This window comes from Aulostomus chinensis, chromosome 10, assembly GCF_037954235.1.
Source record: "Aulostomus chinensis isolate RoL2024-O1b breed Wild chromosome 10, RoL_Achi_v1.0, whole genome shotgun sequence".
Taxonomy (NCBI): domain Eukaryota; kingdom Metazoa; phylum Chordata; class Actinopteri; order Syngnathiformes; family Aulostomidae; genus Aulostomus; species Aulostomus chinensis.
This window is the reverse complement of record NC_141329.1, coordinates 15349918-15367582: the sequence shown is the minus strand read 5'-3', so window position 1 is coordinate 15367582 and position 17665 is coordinate 15349918. Positions and strand designations below refer to the sequence as shown.

The 17665-nt window shown below is 41.1% G+C and overlaps 2 protein-coding genes across 3 annotated transcripts in view; both read left to right on the top strand.

The window, feature by feature from the left end:
- The first annotated feature begins 1524 nt into the window (after window positions 1-1524).
- tmem97 (transmembrane protein 97) lies at window positions 1525-9469 on the top strand. Its single transcript, XM_086216150.1, has 3 exons — window positions 1525-1777; window positions 1877-2021; window positions 7914-9469. Exons 1-3 carry the CDS (start codon window positions 1664-1666, stop codon window positions 8186-8188), a joined length of 534 nt encoding a protein of 177 aa, XP_086072276.1. The 5' UTR covers window positions 1525-1663; the 3' UTR covers window positions 8189-9469.
- Window positions 9470-9682: 213 nt separating this feature from the next.
- ulk2 (unc-51 like autophagy activating kinase 2) overlaps window positions 9683-17665 on the top strand; it is an 81888-nt gene continuing 73905 nt past the window's right edge. For both annotated transcript variants that reach the window (XM_086216147.1, XM_086216146.1), the window contains exon 1: window positions 9683-12117. In XM_086216147.1, the coding sequence (XP_086072273.1) occupies window positions 12028-12117 (90 nt within the window). In that variant the 5' untranslated portion in view covers window positions 9683-12027. The remainder of the gene's footprint in view (window positions 12118-17665) is intronic.

The following is a 17665-nucleotide window of genomic DNA, read 5'->3' as shown; positions in this document are numbered from 1 at the left end:
CAGTAGTTGTCAATTTGCAGTAGTTATTTGCTTCTTTCAGTCTGTTGTCCTCAATCCTCCTGCCTTTCCACTTGGAGACAACGTCTAGTTTGTCTCTGTGCTTGAGACATCATCAAACAACTCAAAGGGAAAACTTCATTGTGAAGATTATTCTCTTGAGAACTCAGTTTGTTGGCTGAATTTAATTTGCAGTAGTTGGCAAGCCATGTGTCTGTTTCATTTTGGCTGTGAATGTGTCTCTAACAACTGCTTGTGTGATTCTGAGCTTAATTAACAGGAAAAAAAATTTTTGATTTTGGGTTAATTTCAGCACAATATTTTTAACCCAAGAACGTAACTGAGCTTTGAGGTTGAGATCAAGCAAAATCTATCCTGCCACCTGCAGGGCTAATACAAAATCCCTCCCTTTTCCAGAGCCTGTCCCTCAAAGTAGGAGTTTGGAGTGAGTGCAGGCAGTGCAATCTACTACTGAGCTGTCTGTCAGGGTCTTGTAGCCTCTTTTTATTCAAGTTTGTTTCTGTTGGATCTGAACCAGTGTTAATTTAAAGAACTTCTTTTGTAAGTGTTTGTTGAAAGAAAGTGAACATTGCACTGACATTGAAAACATGTACATAAAAATGTGTTTTGTAAATAAGGCCATGAAAAGTATGTATTTGAGTATGAACTGTACAAATTGCTCTACTTGTAGTTGTATATGGAGTGATACCATTGACTGTAACAATTACTCAAACAAATTAAATTGTGTTGGGGAAACAGATCAGAAAGGACTGAAATGTGTTTGGTCCTGAGTTCTGCAGACATTTTGGACAGACACTACGCATGGCACTGTGATGTATTATATTGTAACTATTTATAATATAGCGCTGCCAGCTGGTCAAGGTTTGCTTGACACACACGAACAATAATTGTTCAGGCTGAACTAGTTGACACAGAACTCAGACTTAGTCGTGTCTTCGATGGCAGCGTGTGCCGCCCTGTAGTTCTGGTAAAATGAGGCCTGCCATACAATAATTGCAACAGTAATGATTTTTTAAATAAGTCTTCACGAGAAACTTTTTTTTTTTTTTTTTTACCAAAATCAAATAGTTAAACATTGTTGAAAGAAGACACTCGTCTGTATAACCACTTCATGTGTGATATCTGCTTTTCTACCATCATTAAATATTTTCTAAAATAAGCCCATGTTTGGGTTATAGATTATTTTGGTCTATTAGTTGTCATCATCTCTGAAAATTTTAAAAATCAAATTTCAATTAATATCGAGATGGGAATTTGAATTAGAATTTTTTTTGCCAATCAACACGAAACCATTAAAAATAGAATAGTACACATTGGCAGGACAATGTAGACAAATTCGGCAAGATCTCAACGTATACAAACGTACACTTCCAAAAATTGCATCTGACACGAATGAGAATTTTTTTGTTGTATCTAATCGCCGGTCACAACGTGGTTCACCACAGTCTGGAAAAGAAAAAAAAGAACTTGAAAACGATATTTTTGTGGAAGTGAAAAAAACTAACAGACCTGAAAGCAGCATGTCTGGCGTGGTAGGAATGGCGTGATCAGGAACGCCCCTTTTTCCTCAATCAGCCAATGGAATTCAACCTGTGCAAACGTTTCTGTAATACAAGATTGCAACAAACACGAGTGATTTGAAGAAATGGCTATCCGTGTGTTAGAAATCATGTTTTTCTTTTATTTTACCTCTCACATTCCCATTACTTTGTTTATTGATTTACAAGCTCTGCTTCCAAGACATGTGTATCCCCAGCCGGTAAGTGACAGCGCTGGTTATAATGGCTAATGAAATTAAGTTCCAGTCTGTTTTCGTGGCTTTGAGACACTCATACTGTAATCGTTCTCTCCTCTCTAGCTGAGAGACCTTCTCAGATGGTACGCAGACGAGTTCAAAGATCCCATGGTGCTGGATCCTCCAGAGTGGTTCCAATCCTTTATTTTCTGCGAGGCAGTGTTTCAAACACCATTCTTTTTTATTGCCGCATATGCGTTTCAGAAAGGTTAGTTCAAATTAAATTTATGGTTCTGCTTACCTCAGTTTAAAATGGGATTATGTCTTGTTTTGTTGCTTACCACCTCATGTTAAAACTGCATTATATTCACTGTAATAAGAATAGTGTGTTGACGTTAGATATTTTTTCTGTTAAAAAGCAATATAAGTGGGTTTAAGCTGTTTTGGTGATTAATTTCATTGACAAAGTATTAGCTTTCGGCATACTGTATTGTGTTATAAACATCCAGAATGACTGTTCTACTGGTAGCAAAAATAGAGCGGGGTTGGTGTCTGTGTTGATTAAAATGCTATAATGACATATAATATTTATATTATAATATAATTATAATATTATTTTTATTTGAAGGAGAACAATTTAGAGCTGAGAATTAAGACACTTATTTGGACACTGCAAAACTCTTTCACTGCCTAGACAGTCATAAGGATTTTTCAGCCCTATACTCTTTTTGCCCTGAGAGATGCCCCGAGTTGATTTGGGCAGCAGTGGTTGTTATTCCACCAGGCCTTCTCAAGGCTCATGTCAGCGAGCTTTGCCTCCATGGCAGGATCATGGGGTCCTCATATTGTCTCTTTAGGTAATCTACCCTTGACAAGGACACTGGTGTCCTCAGATGCCTCTAGAACAGGCTGAGGAGCAGTTTGGGAGAACTGAATTGTAAGAGGTGTGTGGCAACCTCCATGGGACACCGAACATCTTAATGCACTGGAGCTGAGGGTAGAGTAACTGGGATATGAAGGGGGGCTGAAGTCCTCAGGCTGCCTCAATTTGGCGCAGAGGCTTCTGCCGTGGGATTACTCAGGCCTGACCTCCCTCAGAGTAGCCCATTTTTTTGGATACTGAACCACATGGCAGACCTTCACTCCCAGTTTGGCTTCTCCCATGTGACTGGAGATTGCACCCGCAGGCAGTGTTGAGTCTGTTGACCTGCTGTGGCAGGACTATCTGCATCTTTGGAGACAACTAGTGGTTGGATTTGGTTTCCCCTGAAACATTTGGGAGATCCTTGGTCCTGGGAGCTCCTTGGTCCTGGATACTCTGTCTTATGTGGCCAGGAAGGTATGTGTATGTATGATAAGATATGAAGGTACTGTATGCTTTTCCCCAACTGCCACTGATTCTTACGTTTTGAGCAGTATTGTCGAGGGGCCTCAGATTGGCCAGGAAGGCATGGTTTTCTGGCCCTTCTCAATCTGGTCCAAGGCCAACTTTGCCCTTAAGCCTCAGAATAGAACTCTTTTCTCAGACAGCAGGACAAATTTGCAGCACTGACCAGCTGATTAGCAGTTGTGGGCCTTGACATTTCTTGGCTCTTCGCTCATTAGTTTTTGTTGTTGTTGTTGTTGTTTTTTTTTTTTTTAAACCTGTCCTGCTCAGCAGCTGGGGCAAGCAGTATAAATGCTCCTGGTGCCTTGTTGTACTGAAGCAGTTTTACTCTGCAAAGGAGGAATCTAATAAACTCTTCCTATCGGCATCTGTGTTTAACTTTATTTGGAATGGTATTGGTTCATTGATAAAGCAACTATGGACTCACAGACAAAGGCTCAGGAGTGGATAGAAAGAGAGAACAGGGACAGGATAGGGAAGACAGGAGGGGGGGTCACAAAAACAACAATGGCAGAAAAAACACAACAGCAACAACAATAACAACAGAAAAATAAGAAAAACATTGGTTGCAAAATTGCCAGTGCAAATTTACCATTTGGTTTAATATATTTTAAAATAAATGCATGAGTGTGTGATTATGTATCAGTTGTGCACTGCATGTGTGTATGCGCATGTGTATGTGTATGCTACGGTTTGTCATTGGATGCTGTGGGTAGCTGACCGTAGCTGATGTGGGGGACAAGAACAACACGCCCACGGTCCAGGATAGCACAGAGTGGCCCCACCAGGACCCCAGACCGCCTGCACCGCGGGGAAGCCCCGACCCAGCCCAAGGACCCCCCAACCCCCAATCTCACAGGGTGCCACCATGAAAGGGGAAGCAGCCCCCATGCCCCCCACACAGGCGAGACCCAAAGCAGCCCCCAGAGGCAGTGACCCCGGGCCCACGGGCTCAGCAAGCCGCTGGACACCCAAGGAAGACAGCGTCCATAGCCACCCGCCCCGGGGCCAGGGTCACGAAGCCCAGCTCCCCCCATCGAAACTACGTGATGGATTTAATAATCGGGGACCATATTCGTTTGAACTCTGACGATTGATTTTCCCCCCAAGCAGACATTCTCTTTATGGAAATGTGGTCTAATAAAAGGTTTCTATATTGAGTAATGCTTAGGTTGTTCTTGGATTTCCATTTAATCAGGATGGCCTTTTTTGCGATGCTTAAAGCAATGAGGAGCATACAGGATTTGTTTACTTCCATATTAACATTAGTGAGGTCACCTAGCAGACAAAGTGACGGGGAGATGGGGATGGGGTACCCTAACCACCGTGATAGGTTTTACAAACCCCCTGCCAAAATTTTTTAACAGGTGTACAAAGCCAAATAGCATGCAGATAGCAGTCTGGTGAGCCAGTCGCACAATATGGACAAATGTTTGTTTGTGTGAGGCCCATCTGGAACATCCTTGGTCCTGTATAGTGTGTTCTGTGGAGAACCTTGTAATTTATGAATTGTAGGTTACCATTTCGAATCATTCTAAATGTGTTGGAGCAGATTTGTATCCAAAAGTTAGGGTCTGGGTTGATTGACAGATCTTTCTCCCATTTGGAGGAAGGAATAGAGATTGTTAGATCTGTTGTAGATACTATTGAATGAATTTTAGACAGTAGTTTAGGTGGTGAAAGCTGTAAAAAATCTGTTATTCTGGTTGGAAGCTCTAAGTCCAACTGGGTAAGGTCAAACCGTGCCTGTATTATAGATTTGAGCTGAAGATATTCCAGAGATTTGTTTTTGTTAATACCATCATTTTCTGTAATTTGATTAAATTTTATGAATTCGTTGTCTTGGAAGATATGCTCTAGATGTTTCATCCCTTTAATGACCCATGCAGCAAAATGTATTAATTTTTTTATTTTGCAGAATGTCAGGATTGTTCCAGATAGGTGTGAGCCTGCAAAAGGTGTTCGAGAGCCCATTGCTTTTGAGAAATTCCCACCATGCTATGAGGGTGTTGCTGATGCTAATAAGCAGCTGTGATGCTTGATAATACGGCTGATAAAGGGTAGATCAGAAATTTGGTTTTGTTTGCAAAATGTTTGTTCAATATCGAGCCATGCTTGGTCAAATGAGTTTGGCTTTAACCATTTTAGTATGTATTGTAATCTATTGGCCGAGTAGTAATGATAAAAATTTGGTTGTTCCAAGCCACCATGGTCTTTACCCTTTTGTAAAGTCTTTAAGCTTATACCTGGTGGTTTAGCTTTCCAGAGAAATTTGGAGATGTTAGAGTCTAGTGTTTTGAACCAAGTACGGGGAGGTTAGGTTGGAACCATCGAGAAAACCTAGTTAAGTTTTTGCAAGATCATCATTTTCACTGTTGCTACTCTTCCCATAAGTGATATATACTCCACTGGGTGAGGTCGTTCTCTATTTCTTTAATTAGGGCGGTGTGATTTAGCCGTGTCAGGTCAGAAAGTATGGCAGAGATGTTGATACCCAGGTATTTAATGTTTCCTGGCCGTAGTGGTGTGGCGAGCGTACTCCGGAAACCTGAGTTAATGGGTAAGACAGTTGACTTCCTCCAATTGATAAAGTAGCCAGAGATGGTGAAGAATTTATCAATGTGTGCTATTGTGTCAAGGAGAGATGTTTGTGCATTTCGTAGGAAAAGTAATACATCATCGGCATAAAGGCTTAGCTTATGATTCACATTTGTTGTATCAATTCCCTTGATGTTTTTGTTCTGCCGGACTGCAGCTGCGAGTGGGTCTATAAATATAGCAAAAAGGGAAGTTCGCTCATGAGTTAAGTGAGACAGTCTTGGGGAGTAGACATAATGCTAGAGTATCTTCCACATGTGTCACTTAACTCCAAGATGGGGATTCTTCTCAATGTGGTGCCACAAAAAGAGCTGGATACTGTCACCTGCCCACAAATGTATCCTGCCCCTGTTGGAATTTGGCAGAGTGGCTAGCACCTTGAAGGTTTATACTGGTGCCATCTCTGCCTTCCTTGTGCCACTAGGTGATCTTTATGTGTTGTCCCAGTTTTTTCAAGGTGCTGTTTGCATAGAGGCAGGAGTTTGAGGTCCCCAACGTGGGCTCTTCTTCTGGTGTTGAAGTCATTGACTACTTCCCCATATGAACTCTTTGCACAGTCTGATCTGAAGCTCATGTCTCAGAAAACTACATTTCTTTTGGTCGTATAATCTGTCAGAAGGGTTGGTGAGTTTCATGCACTGTCCATAAGTGCTGAGTGCAGGTGGAAATCTGAGAGCATAGGGTTGTTCTGCCCCAAGGTGGTAAGCTAGGCAATTGAAATTGACTTGTTTCACAAGGGTGGGGTGGCCCTTCATACATTGTGTATGATCAGGGCATTGAGGACATATGTTGAGCATACTCTGCCCCTTAGACAATCAGCTGTACCTGTGTTATGACAATAAACAGTGAGGCCATTTGTTATCAAAGCAGCGTCTGTTGCACTAGATCAGTGGTATTCGTGAACCCCCTTCTATATCCCAACCAGGTTGACGCACCCCAAATTCCCCACACCTTCAGGAAAAAAAATGCAACAACAGTGCGAAGAGGATAAATTCTTCTACATTTCACCATAAGATGAGGTGCATTTTGAAAAGCCTGCATTTATTAACTAATTAATATGTCAGCTTTCGATTTAAAATTTTGCAAAGGAAATTTTTATTTACACATCTTTATTGTGTGGGAAAATACCACTTAAAACAGTCCAAACCACCATCACATTTTTTTTATCTTGTGCACCCCCTAGTGGCAGCTCGTGCACCCCCAGGGGTGCGTCCACCACACTTTGGGAATCCCTGCACTCAATGATGGGATCAGTTTCTCAGGCTAGCTCAAGTCAGGATCTTCCAGTCCCTGGAGACATGGTGGTGCACTCCACATGTAGCATGACCATTCACTGGGCATCTCTAAAGGGGGTTGCTCTTGGCAATATCTGTACAGCTGCATCATGGACAACTCCATTCACATTTGCCTGATTCTACAGGGTCAGTGTGACATCTATATCAATTGGCTCCATAGTTCTTGGTGTGGCAATGGAGCAAGTTGGCAATCTCAAAACAATTTTGGCATAACTCATTCAAGCCTATCCCAGCTGCCTTCAGGTGAGAGGCAGGGTACACCCTGGATGGGTCACCACTCCATCACAGGGCCAACACATATAGATGGACAACCATTCACTCTCACAGCCACACCTATTGTCAATTTGGAGTGTCCAATTAAGTCCCCTCTACCCACTTGTCCCCTCTTGCATGTCTGTGGACTGTAGGAGGAAGCTAGAGTACCCAGAGAGAACCCACGCAGGCACAGGGTTAACATGCAAACTCCACACAGAAAGACCCAAGCCTCGAGCCAGGGCTTGAACCTGGAACCACCTTGCTATGAGGCGACAGTGCTGACCACTGCACCACCGTGCTACCAACACCCGATCTCATTCGACCATAATTCAGTCTCATAGATCCATAAATATATATGCTGAACCCTCCCCATTACCAGACGTTACGAGAGATCAGAAATGGAATGTTGCCACTGTCTTATTCCTATCCAAAATGTTGAAACTGGTACACTGTTTTGACTAGCCTGACTCATAATCAGCACCTGTCCTTTAAGTGCAATACACTGCATTGTGTGTTTGTGTGAGCGCTAAATGTAATGGTGAATGAAGGAGCTGTTTTACAGAGGGAATATTTGGCTTATTGACTTTTGTGAGCAGATGCATTCTGTATGGTTCTTGTCTTCCAGGTAGCTGCAAGTGGATTAGGATTCCTGCAATTGTGTATTCTACGCATGTGGCTACCACACTGGTCCCGATTCTTGCCCACATCCTCTTCTATCCGTTCCCTGTGAAACCCCATGCTGGTCCCCAGACCCTGCAGGAACGCTGGCAGCTCGTCTTCATATATGCTCCATATTTGGTCGTGCCTGTTCTGCTCCTCCTCACCATGCTCTTGTCCTCCACCTACAAGCCTACCTCAAAGTCTGGAAACACAGTAACAATACCCAAGAAGAGGAACTGAAATTTTTCTGGATTACTTGTGTTTTTTGTGTGACAAGCATGCTTTCTTTCTAATATGGAGGCTGTGAGAGTCATACTGTATAACACTTCCATAGATGGAAATGGCCATTGTAAATGAGAACTTCTTATGTTAATGCTGGTAATGAAACCCTTGTTTGCTGCTCTGGGCCTTTTGTCAACTCATCACATCTATTGAAGGAATCCATACCAAAATGTATAAATGTAGTTCCTTCATCAGGACATTACTTTCACAGTTTGCATTTATTGTATCTATAAAGGGGATGTTTCAGATCATCATTGTTCAGTGTTCAATATGAGATATTTGAATTGATAAATGAAAAGGAGTAGATCTCACTGACAGGATTTGGAACAAGGTAAAATACCCAGATGTTCCAAACCTTGGGTTAAGATGGGTCCTTTCAGGGGGTGGCAAAGACTGTAGTGGGAAGCGAGTTTACTCAAGCACTGTGGTGGAGTGTAATGTTAAGGTATCTGTACTTTACTTGAGTATTTCCATTTAAGGATTTTTTTTTAATTTAAATTTCAATTGAAGTATATATCTTTTTACTTCTCTACTTTTATAGCAGTTAATTTTAAGATCAAGATTTTGTATAGAAAATGTGGAAAAATCTGATGAAGATATACTTTCAAATCTGAAACCTAAAAATTTCAGGAGGACACAAACAGGGCAGCACAACTGGAACGCACACCACATTAACATGACCTATAGAGGTCAGTGTTTCAAAAGTTGGAAAATTCCATGCTCAAGAAAACACAAATATGCAGAATTTGTACCTTTTACTTTTGAAGCTTAAGTAAACTCAATATCTAATACCTATAGGTAGAATTTTAAATGGAGACTTTTTACCAGAGTTATGTTATATCCAAGAAATTCTTTTACTTTTAAAGGTGCAGTTTATTTCTTTCACTTCTGGGTGCATGAGGATTTGAAATTAAAATTGCCTTTCATAGAGGCCCAGGATACTGGAAACTGAATTAACAACCATTGAAAGATAAAGTTGATATAAGAAATACATACATATATTTATCCAAGACTTTTTCCTCATAAAAAATGACACTGAAAATCCATATGCTACATGTGATTCCTTTATGTGTTTACTGTGAGGGTGGTGCAGTGGTCAGCACTGTTGCCTCACAGCAAGAAATTTCTGGATTCAAGTCCTGGCTCGGGCACGGGATCTTTCTGTGTGGAGTTTGCATGTTCTCCCTGTGCCTGCGTTGGTTCTCTCTGGGTACTCTGGCTTCCTCCCACAGTCCAAAGACATGCAATTGGATACTCTAAATTGACCGTAGGTGTGACTGTGGGTGTGAATTGTTGTCTGTCTATATATGTTGGCCCTGCAATGGACTGGTGATGGTCAATTTAGAGTATCCAATTAGCCTAGTCCCCAATTGCATGTCTGCATGTTGGACGGAGGGAAGAAGCTGGAGTACACGGAGAGAACCCACGCAGACATGGGGAGAACACGCTAACTCCACAGAAAAAGATCCCATGCCTGAGCTAGGACTCCAACCTGGAACCTTCTTGCTGTGAGGCGACAGTACTGACTACTGCACCATCATGCCGCCTTGGATTAAAATAATGCTTTATTATCCAAATTTTGAAATTATAATTTTTTTTTCTGAAGCAATTGCACAAAGTAGAGTTTTAAAAGAGGGATGTCTGCTCTTTCCATCCATTCATTCATCTTCTACCGTTTCCTGTCAAGGATCGTGGTGGTGGTGGGGGGCCTATCCCAGCTGCCTTTAGGCAAGAGGCGGGGTACACCCTGGACAGGTCGCCTCTCCATCACAGGGCCAACACACAGACAGACAACCATTCACACTCACAGTCACACCTATGGTCAATTTAGAGTATCCAATTAGCCTAGTCTCCTCTTGCATGTCTTTGGACTGTAGGAAGCCGGAGGACCTGGAGAGAACCCACACAGGTACAAGGAGAACATGCAAACTCCACACAGAAAGACCCCGTGCCCGAGCCGGGGCTCAAACCAGGAACCTTCTTGCTGTGAGGCGACAGTGTTAACCACTGCACCACTGTTCTGCCACATTATATGTTATATAAGCCAAACCAAATGTTATGCCATGTACAAATCTAGGTAAAGAGTTCAGTGAATAAACTATTATCTCTGGCTTGAGACCTAATAATGACAAATGTAATGTTTAACAAACTGGTTCTCTATAGAAGACACAAACATTGAGTTCTGTTGTAATGCGTCTGAAATAATATAAAATTAAATATGTAAGGATTAAAAAACATTGTAGACTTGAATTGTGGATACTTTGGGCAGTGAAACTGAAAGCATCCCTTATACCTAAATTTGTGTCGTGACTTTATAGAAGTGTGTGGCAACACCTTTACATACAACTGTCCTCCACATCCCAGTCAAAATGACAAGGCCCTTTCCCTTCTCTGTACATTTTTAAAATTCAATTTATTTTTGGTTTAATTATTTGGTCCTATTTCGTCAGTCGTTATTGTCAGTAAGTGCCATAATTTGTCACTATACTATTTTTAAAAATTATTTTCTTTTAGCAATTTCTTTAGTATTGTAATTATTTTTCTATTTATTGTGGATGTGTGTAAATATGTTGGGTTTTATGTCGCCACCGAGTGATGAAAATGTGTTGTTTTTTTCTTCTTTATTTATCTGTTTGGGTTTTGCTGTTGTTTGTTTTCTGCATGTACCCGACCCAATTCATGCACGCCCCCTTCCCCAATATATCGATGTACCCTCAAAGTTTTAATTGACGGACTATCCCTTGTAGCGGAAGGAAAAGTTTTGGGCCAGCACTCGCGGAAGGATAGAATAAATATGCCAAGATTGCGACTAACTCCTTGTGAAATTTGCTCAACGACAGAAAAGCACCATCTGCTGCTTGTTTTGGTGTATCAGAGATATTTATTTAATAGTAGCAGGCAAGTTTCTGTCACTCCACGTGACAGAAATGTATACGAAATCAGCTGACCCGTCCAATTTGACGACGAAGGATACATCGGTATTTTGTCACGGATGAAACGATATCACGTTGGAAAACGGCTACTTTTCGAGAGGAGAGAAACGTTTACCGTGGACATGGACGCTTGGTCGTAGAGGATTTATTATGAGGACCTTCAGTTTCGAACAGTCAACAGATCTGCGTTGACATCGGTGTTGCATCTAGATTTTTGATTATGCTAACATAGACTGTTGACTAGCTCGCTTATCGTGGCTAGCTTGGTTGGTTGCGACAAATTTTATATTTCAGATGGATATTATTACTCCGTGTAGCCACACAGGGTAACGTTAGTATTATAACATTGCGTGCTTGCCCATAGAAAACGACTACTGGCAGCAGCTATGGCGCTAGATGTGTCCACGGGGTTATGTCATTGTCAGGCTAACAGATAGCTCACTGTCTAGCTGCTTCATTCTTGCATGGTCATGACCAGCAAGCTTGGTGTCATTGTTGACTATCCCTCTGAACAGGTTAGGTGACTGTGGACACATCGCATCCATAAAACTGGATAGATTATTACTATCTCAAAGAGGGTTAGGGTTTACGGATTAAAAATAAATTAAAGCACAGAAATGCACGGAATCGCCTGCTCCGTGTGACATTTACAACCATCCCAATTGGAGGTATGTGAATGCATCATGCCCGGACTTTATCTCTTATTTATTCAAAAGGCACACCAGAGATGCCTGTTATGAAATAAACCCACAGTGCAAGAAGCGGGTCTGAGTGGTTAATTTACTCCTGGGTTATTTTGTGAAGAGGAGGCGACCAAGGCTACTTAGGACTTCCCAGCAATAGCCTGACCATCAGCCCGTCACAATGGAGACAGTAGGAGATTTTGAGTACAGCAGAAAAGACCTGGTGGGGCACGGAGCCTTTGCTGTGGTGTTCAAAGGGAGGCACAGGAAGGTAAATGTTTTTGATGTCTTCCTACTCTCTTCAACTTAGTACTAGGGGAAAAGTGTGTAAGTAGGCAGCTCTATTAAAAAATGTGGGTCAAGGCAGAATACTGCTCTGCAGCACCAAATGCTGTGGGATCTTTAATTTTTTAGGGGTGCTAATATTTGCTGCCAAATCTATGATTTAATACCAGAATCTAGTATAATCTGATGTGCAGTCATAATGGGACAAATATTGACAGTATTCCGAAACCTGTTGTTATTTCTTTTAAAGTATGGTTTGATTTATGTTTACTTCATTAATGTGATGGATCAGTCAGGCAATAGTGAAAAATGTATTGCTGTTGAATGGGGTGCAGTGTTTTTCTTGTTTACTTTGCTGCCTTTTTAGTGTGCATCCTTTCTGAAGAGCTGGACGAGTTTTGTCATGGAATCACTGAAACAAAGGATTGTCAGATAAAATTGTTGAATTTGGCTGTTTTTTCACTGAATATTTCAGATGGTGGGTGTGCTTTCTCTGTGAAATAAAGTGTGTCTATTAGCAAACTAAATAAGTTTAGAATATTTTTTCTGACAAATCTCAAATGAACTTAACTATATACTATAATCAACTGCAGAATCCAATTTTTTTTATATGATAACTAACACTGAGGAGAAGGGTGAGAGATAGAAAGAAAGAGATTGTGTGGATGGTGCTTGTGTTTATGTCTTGGATTAGGCTTGTCCCTTTCACTTGGAGATGATAATGTTAAAACTGACTTGCACAGAGGATTAGTTTGACTAAATTACTGAAAGTGTTAACATCCAGTAGGGGCACTGAGTTTGTCAATGGCAGTGGCATTTCCCTATGTTGGGGACACTTGCAGTTAATAAATTCTCAGTACCTATATGTACTTATAAACACAAAATAGGCCCACACATCTGCTTTTGTCTTCTTGGGTGGCTGTAATATTCCACAGTTCTGTCAATACTCTCCCTTGTATTATCTTTTACAAATCTTTTGGTTTCATGTTAGTTTTCAGAAGGGGGAAACTATTGCTATGTCCTTTGGTTTGATGCAGGATGGTCCAACATTATTAACTTACTGTGATCAACACATGGTAATCACACCTGATTATCATGATAATTAAAATTTGAATATGAATCTTTTGTGATTTTTACAGCAATGTTCATGATAATTGGTAATCATTAAACCCCTAATGATTTGTGACATTGGTCCCAATTTATCAAACAAACGTCCAACAGGAAATGGGCATTTATCATTGTGGACATGACTGGAGGTTGCAATCAAATCTCGAGTCAAGTCCTTGAGAAAACCAGCGGTAGTTGGAGGATTTTTATGACTGGCATCCAAATATATGCAGCCACATTAGGAGAAAGTTATGTTCTTACTGAGTAACTATACTGCTTTACTTTCATATATGCAATTCAATATGCAACTCTACAACAGAGCAGGAGCTAAGGTTTAACAGTGCACTGATGTACGAAGATTACTTGAATCACCTGATGTTACTCGACTGTACACTTTTGAGAAACTTAATGACATGCCTGTGGGGTTCTTCACAGTGTTGTGCTCAAACAAGTCAATTAAATTTTATTTGTATAGAGCCAAATCACAACAAAAGTTATCTCATGACACTTTGCAAGTAGAGCAGGTCTAGCGCCACACTCTTTCAATGAATTTACACCCAACAATTCTCCATGAGCAAGCACATCCTGGAACAGCAGTGATGAAAACCTTCCTTTTAACAGGCAAGAATGTTGAGCAGATCCAGGCTCAGTGGAAACAACCATATGCTTTTACCAGTTGGGAGGAGAGAACAGGAGAGCGGGTCACAGACAAAGACAGGTTATGGAGAAAGACATATAGAGAAAGAAGGGGCGGAGATAAAGAGGGAGGAAAAAGGGGAAGAGACTGATGGATGGACAGGGATGTGAACAGGTGATATTAAGTGTGGCAGCTAGAGCCTCTTAAGGTCTGTAGCCTCCTCAAGCTGTAACATCAGTCAGGGATCTGGGAAGTGGGGAAGCACAAAGGCTTCAGAGAAGAAGACGAGTTAGTAACATGTGAGTGTAGGAGGACAGAGAAATCACAGAGAGGAGAGGGAAGCCCAGTGCACCACGATGGATCCCCCAGCAGTCTAAGCCTGTAGCAGCATATTTTAAGGGCTAGCCTTAACCAGGCCTAACTATCAAACAAAGTCTTAAGTCTGCTCTTAAACGTAGAGAGGGTGTCTGCATCCTGGACTGAAACTGGGAGACAATTCCCTAGGAGGGGAGCCTGATAGCTGAAGGCTACGCTCTCAGAGACTCAAGGGACCACAAGAAACCCTGTATCCTGGGAGCAAAGTCTTCTAGCTGGATAATAGGTGACTATGAGCTCTTTCAGATATGAAGGTGCCTCATTGTTGAGTGCTTTGCATGTTAGAAGAATAATAATTTTAAATTCTATTCTGAGTTTAACAGGGAGCCAATGCAGAGAAGCCAGTACAGGAAAGATATGGTCTCTTCTACCACTTCTAGTCAATACACGGGCAGCAGCGTTTTGGACCAGCTGGAGAGTCTTTCAGGACATATTAGTACAGCCAGATAAGAGGGAATTGCAGTTATCAAGCCTGGAAGTGACAAAAGCATGGACTAGTTTTTAATGCATCTTTTTGAGACAGGATGTGTCTGATTTTAGTGATGTTACATAGATGAGAGAAGGCAGTCCTGGAAATTTGCTTTATGTGGGAGTTTCATAACAAGCTGAGTCAGCTGAAGGCCTGTGTGGATGCATTGATAAATACAGCTGTGTGTCATCTGCTTAACAGTGAAAATTAATTGAGTGTTTCCTTATTATGTGACTGAGTGGAAGCAGATACAGAGTGAAAAGGACTGGTCTAAGCACAGACCCTTGTGGAACACCATGAGTGACTGTAGTGGTTTCAGAGGAATAATCATTAGCAAGTACCAACTGAGATCAACCTAGTAAATGTACTTAAACCACTTTAGTGCTTATTCTAGAGGTTTTAAGGCTATCTTGCCAGATTATATGTGACTCTCCCAGTTTAGAGGAGTGCCATATCCTCTCCAGTTCTTGAGTTTTTTCCTTAAGCTGTGGGGTTTCTGAATTGTACAAAGGCACTGGTTTCCTTTGATACATGGTTTTCTTTTTTAATGGGGCAGTAGAGTCTAAAATTGTTCGTAAGGTGCCTGTTGCACTATTGATAAAACAATCAATTTGGGGGGACTAAGGTTGACAACAGCGTCCTCTGTTATAATGGGACATGACATTGAATTTAGTGCCAATGGAATTGATTCCTTAAATCTACCTATGGCATGATTATACAAACATTTGGAAACTATAGTTTTCCTTAGTGGTGTGTAGTTGATTAGTACAAATTCAAAAGTGAGTAATTGATGGTCTGATAAAAGCGCGTTCTGTGGAAATACAACTAGATGTTCAGCTTCAATTCCATATGTCAGGACAAGGTTGAGGGTATGGTTGTGACAGTGAGTGGGTTTGTGTACAGACTGAGACTGTAGACTTGAGTCTACAAGAGAGATAAATGCTGTACCCAGACTGCCGTTATCAACATCCATATGAATATCGAAGTCACCTACAATAATGACTCTGTTCTTGGAACGAAACTGGACAAACTCAGAATTCAGATAAAAATTCAGAGTAAGGACCAGGAGGGTAATACACAATAGCAAATAAAAGGCTGGATGAGACAAACTGAGAATAAGACTTTCAAATGTATTGAAACTTATTTTGGGTGTGGGATTTATTACTAGAAATGGCAGCAGCTTCACCTCCTCGGCTAGAGCCTCAAGGAGGTGTTATTTAATGTTTTGACATGTACACTGATGAATGCATTTTGCTTTTCAGGCCTAATAAGTTGATCTGATGAAGTGAAGGTTTCAATTTCCAGGTTGGAGACGTTCCTCCTCCTTGCCACTGATTGTGCTTCTCCATGTCACAATTCAAGGGACAAGGCTTCCAAGAGCAGAATATATCGTGGCATGATTTCTAGATGACAGTTGTGTCCAGCTGCCATATTTGTCAATGCCAGATCCCTTGTGATCGGCAAGATATGACTGGTTTCATAAATCACACGAATCCTGTCATAAAAAAGCTCCTTTGCTAAAATCTTTGCTAGTTTCTAAATGAGGGTCATTTGCTTTTTGTTGAATAGATGGTGCCTGTATGGAGTCCTATGAACCCCGCAAAGTTTTTACAAATTTATGGTCATATTTTTTTGTGGAAAATGTTTGCTTTATACATTGAGTTCAGCAAAGTAGAAACATATTTATTTATAGACATTTCATTGTTAAAACAATTGATTTATCTTAGAAATGTATAGATTAACCAGTAAAGAAAATATTTTAGTTGTTGAACTAACTTGTACTGTAAGTCTTTTCTCAGTCTGTCACAACATCTTTGGCTGTTGTGTAGACATGTTGTTGGTGATGCTAATCTCCTTATTGTCCACACTGCATAATCACTTCTGATTCATAAATGAGATTATGCATTATTTTGGAAAGACCTGCGGCCTGACTCTGCAGGATAACCATTTACTCTGCACTGTCTAAAACTCTTGTCCTCCCTACCCCACAGCACTATACGTGGGGTCATTATGGTCACATTTTTATCTATTTTTCCTATGGATGTAGCATTTGTGAGTCAGTCACACTTGCTTGGGCAGGCTGTCAGTGAGGAGGGGATAGATGTAATTCAGTTGGCAGTGTATTATTCTCACATAGCTGCATGTGCATGTCATTCACTAGCAGTCCTGCTTGTCTGTTGGATTCTGTTTGAGGATCGAGGCAGAGTGCATCAGCGATCTTTTGACCTTGATTCATTCTGAAGGCATCTCTATTTATAGAATTCTTTTCTTTAGCTTCTTGTCAAACTGACCACATGGCTCTCATTTGTGAGGTCTGTTCTTTTTTTTTATTCAGCTAGTTGTTTACATGGACAACACATTTTCTAAGACTCATTCAGCTCATTTGAACTCAAAATCTTTTATTCCCACTCGAATGCTATGTTCCTCCTGAGGAAAAACTAAGTCTCCTCCCACTATGCTTTTAGCTCTAGTAGGCTGGGTCCTGTTCTAGTTGTCATCTGAGAGCCTCATCATTAATCTGGTCATTCAGGGTAATAGGCTGGCCTAGCTGTCAGAAACCAGAGTGACTGGGTATTATTGGATTGGATTTTGACTGACTGTCCTTGGACCCAAGTCTCACGAAGTGATGCTTGTCTTGCTAGAGGCCTTGGCTTATTACACACATGCATGCAGTCACGCACATACTCAGACACATACATGTTAATGCTCACACATTTCTTGCATTCACTGTAATTTTACATTGGGAGAAGACATTTATTGTTAATACAGGTAATGTATGTTTTAGACCAGGGGTGGGCAACCATGTGCCATGGAGGGCCGTGTGTGTGCAGGTTTTCCTTCCAACCAAACACTTTTAACAGGTGATTCCACTGATTAACACTCTTCTGTGGCTGAAGGTGTGTTGATCAGTGGAATCACCTGTTAAAGTGTTTGGTTGGAAGGAAA

Coding starts and splice junctions, on each gene's coding strand:
- tmem97 (XM_086216150.1), top strand. CDS start 1,664: ATGGCTATCCGTGTGTTAGAAATCATGTTTTTCTTTTATTTTACCTCT. Junction 1,778..1,876: donor GACATGTGTATCCCCAGCCG/GTAAGTGACAGC, acceptor TCTCCTCTCTAG/CTGAGAGACCTTCTCAGATG. Junction 2,022..7,913: donor CGCATATGCGTTTCAGAAAG/GTTAGTTCAAAT, acceptor CTTGTCTTCCAG/GTAGCTGCAAGTGGATTAGG.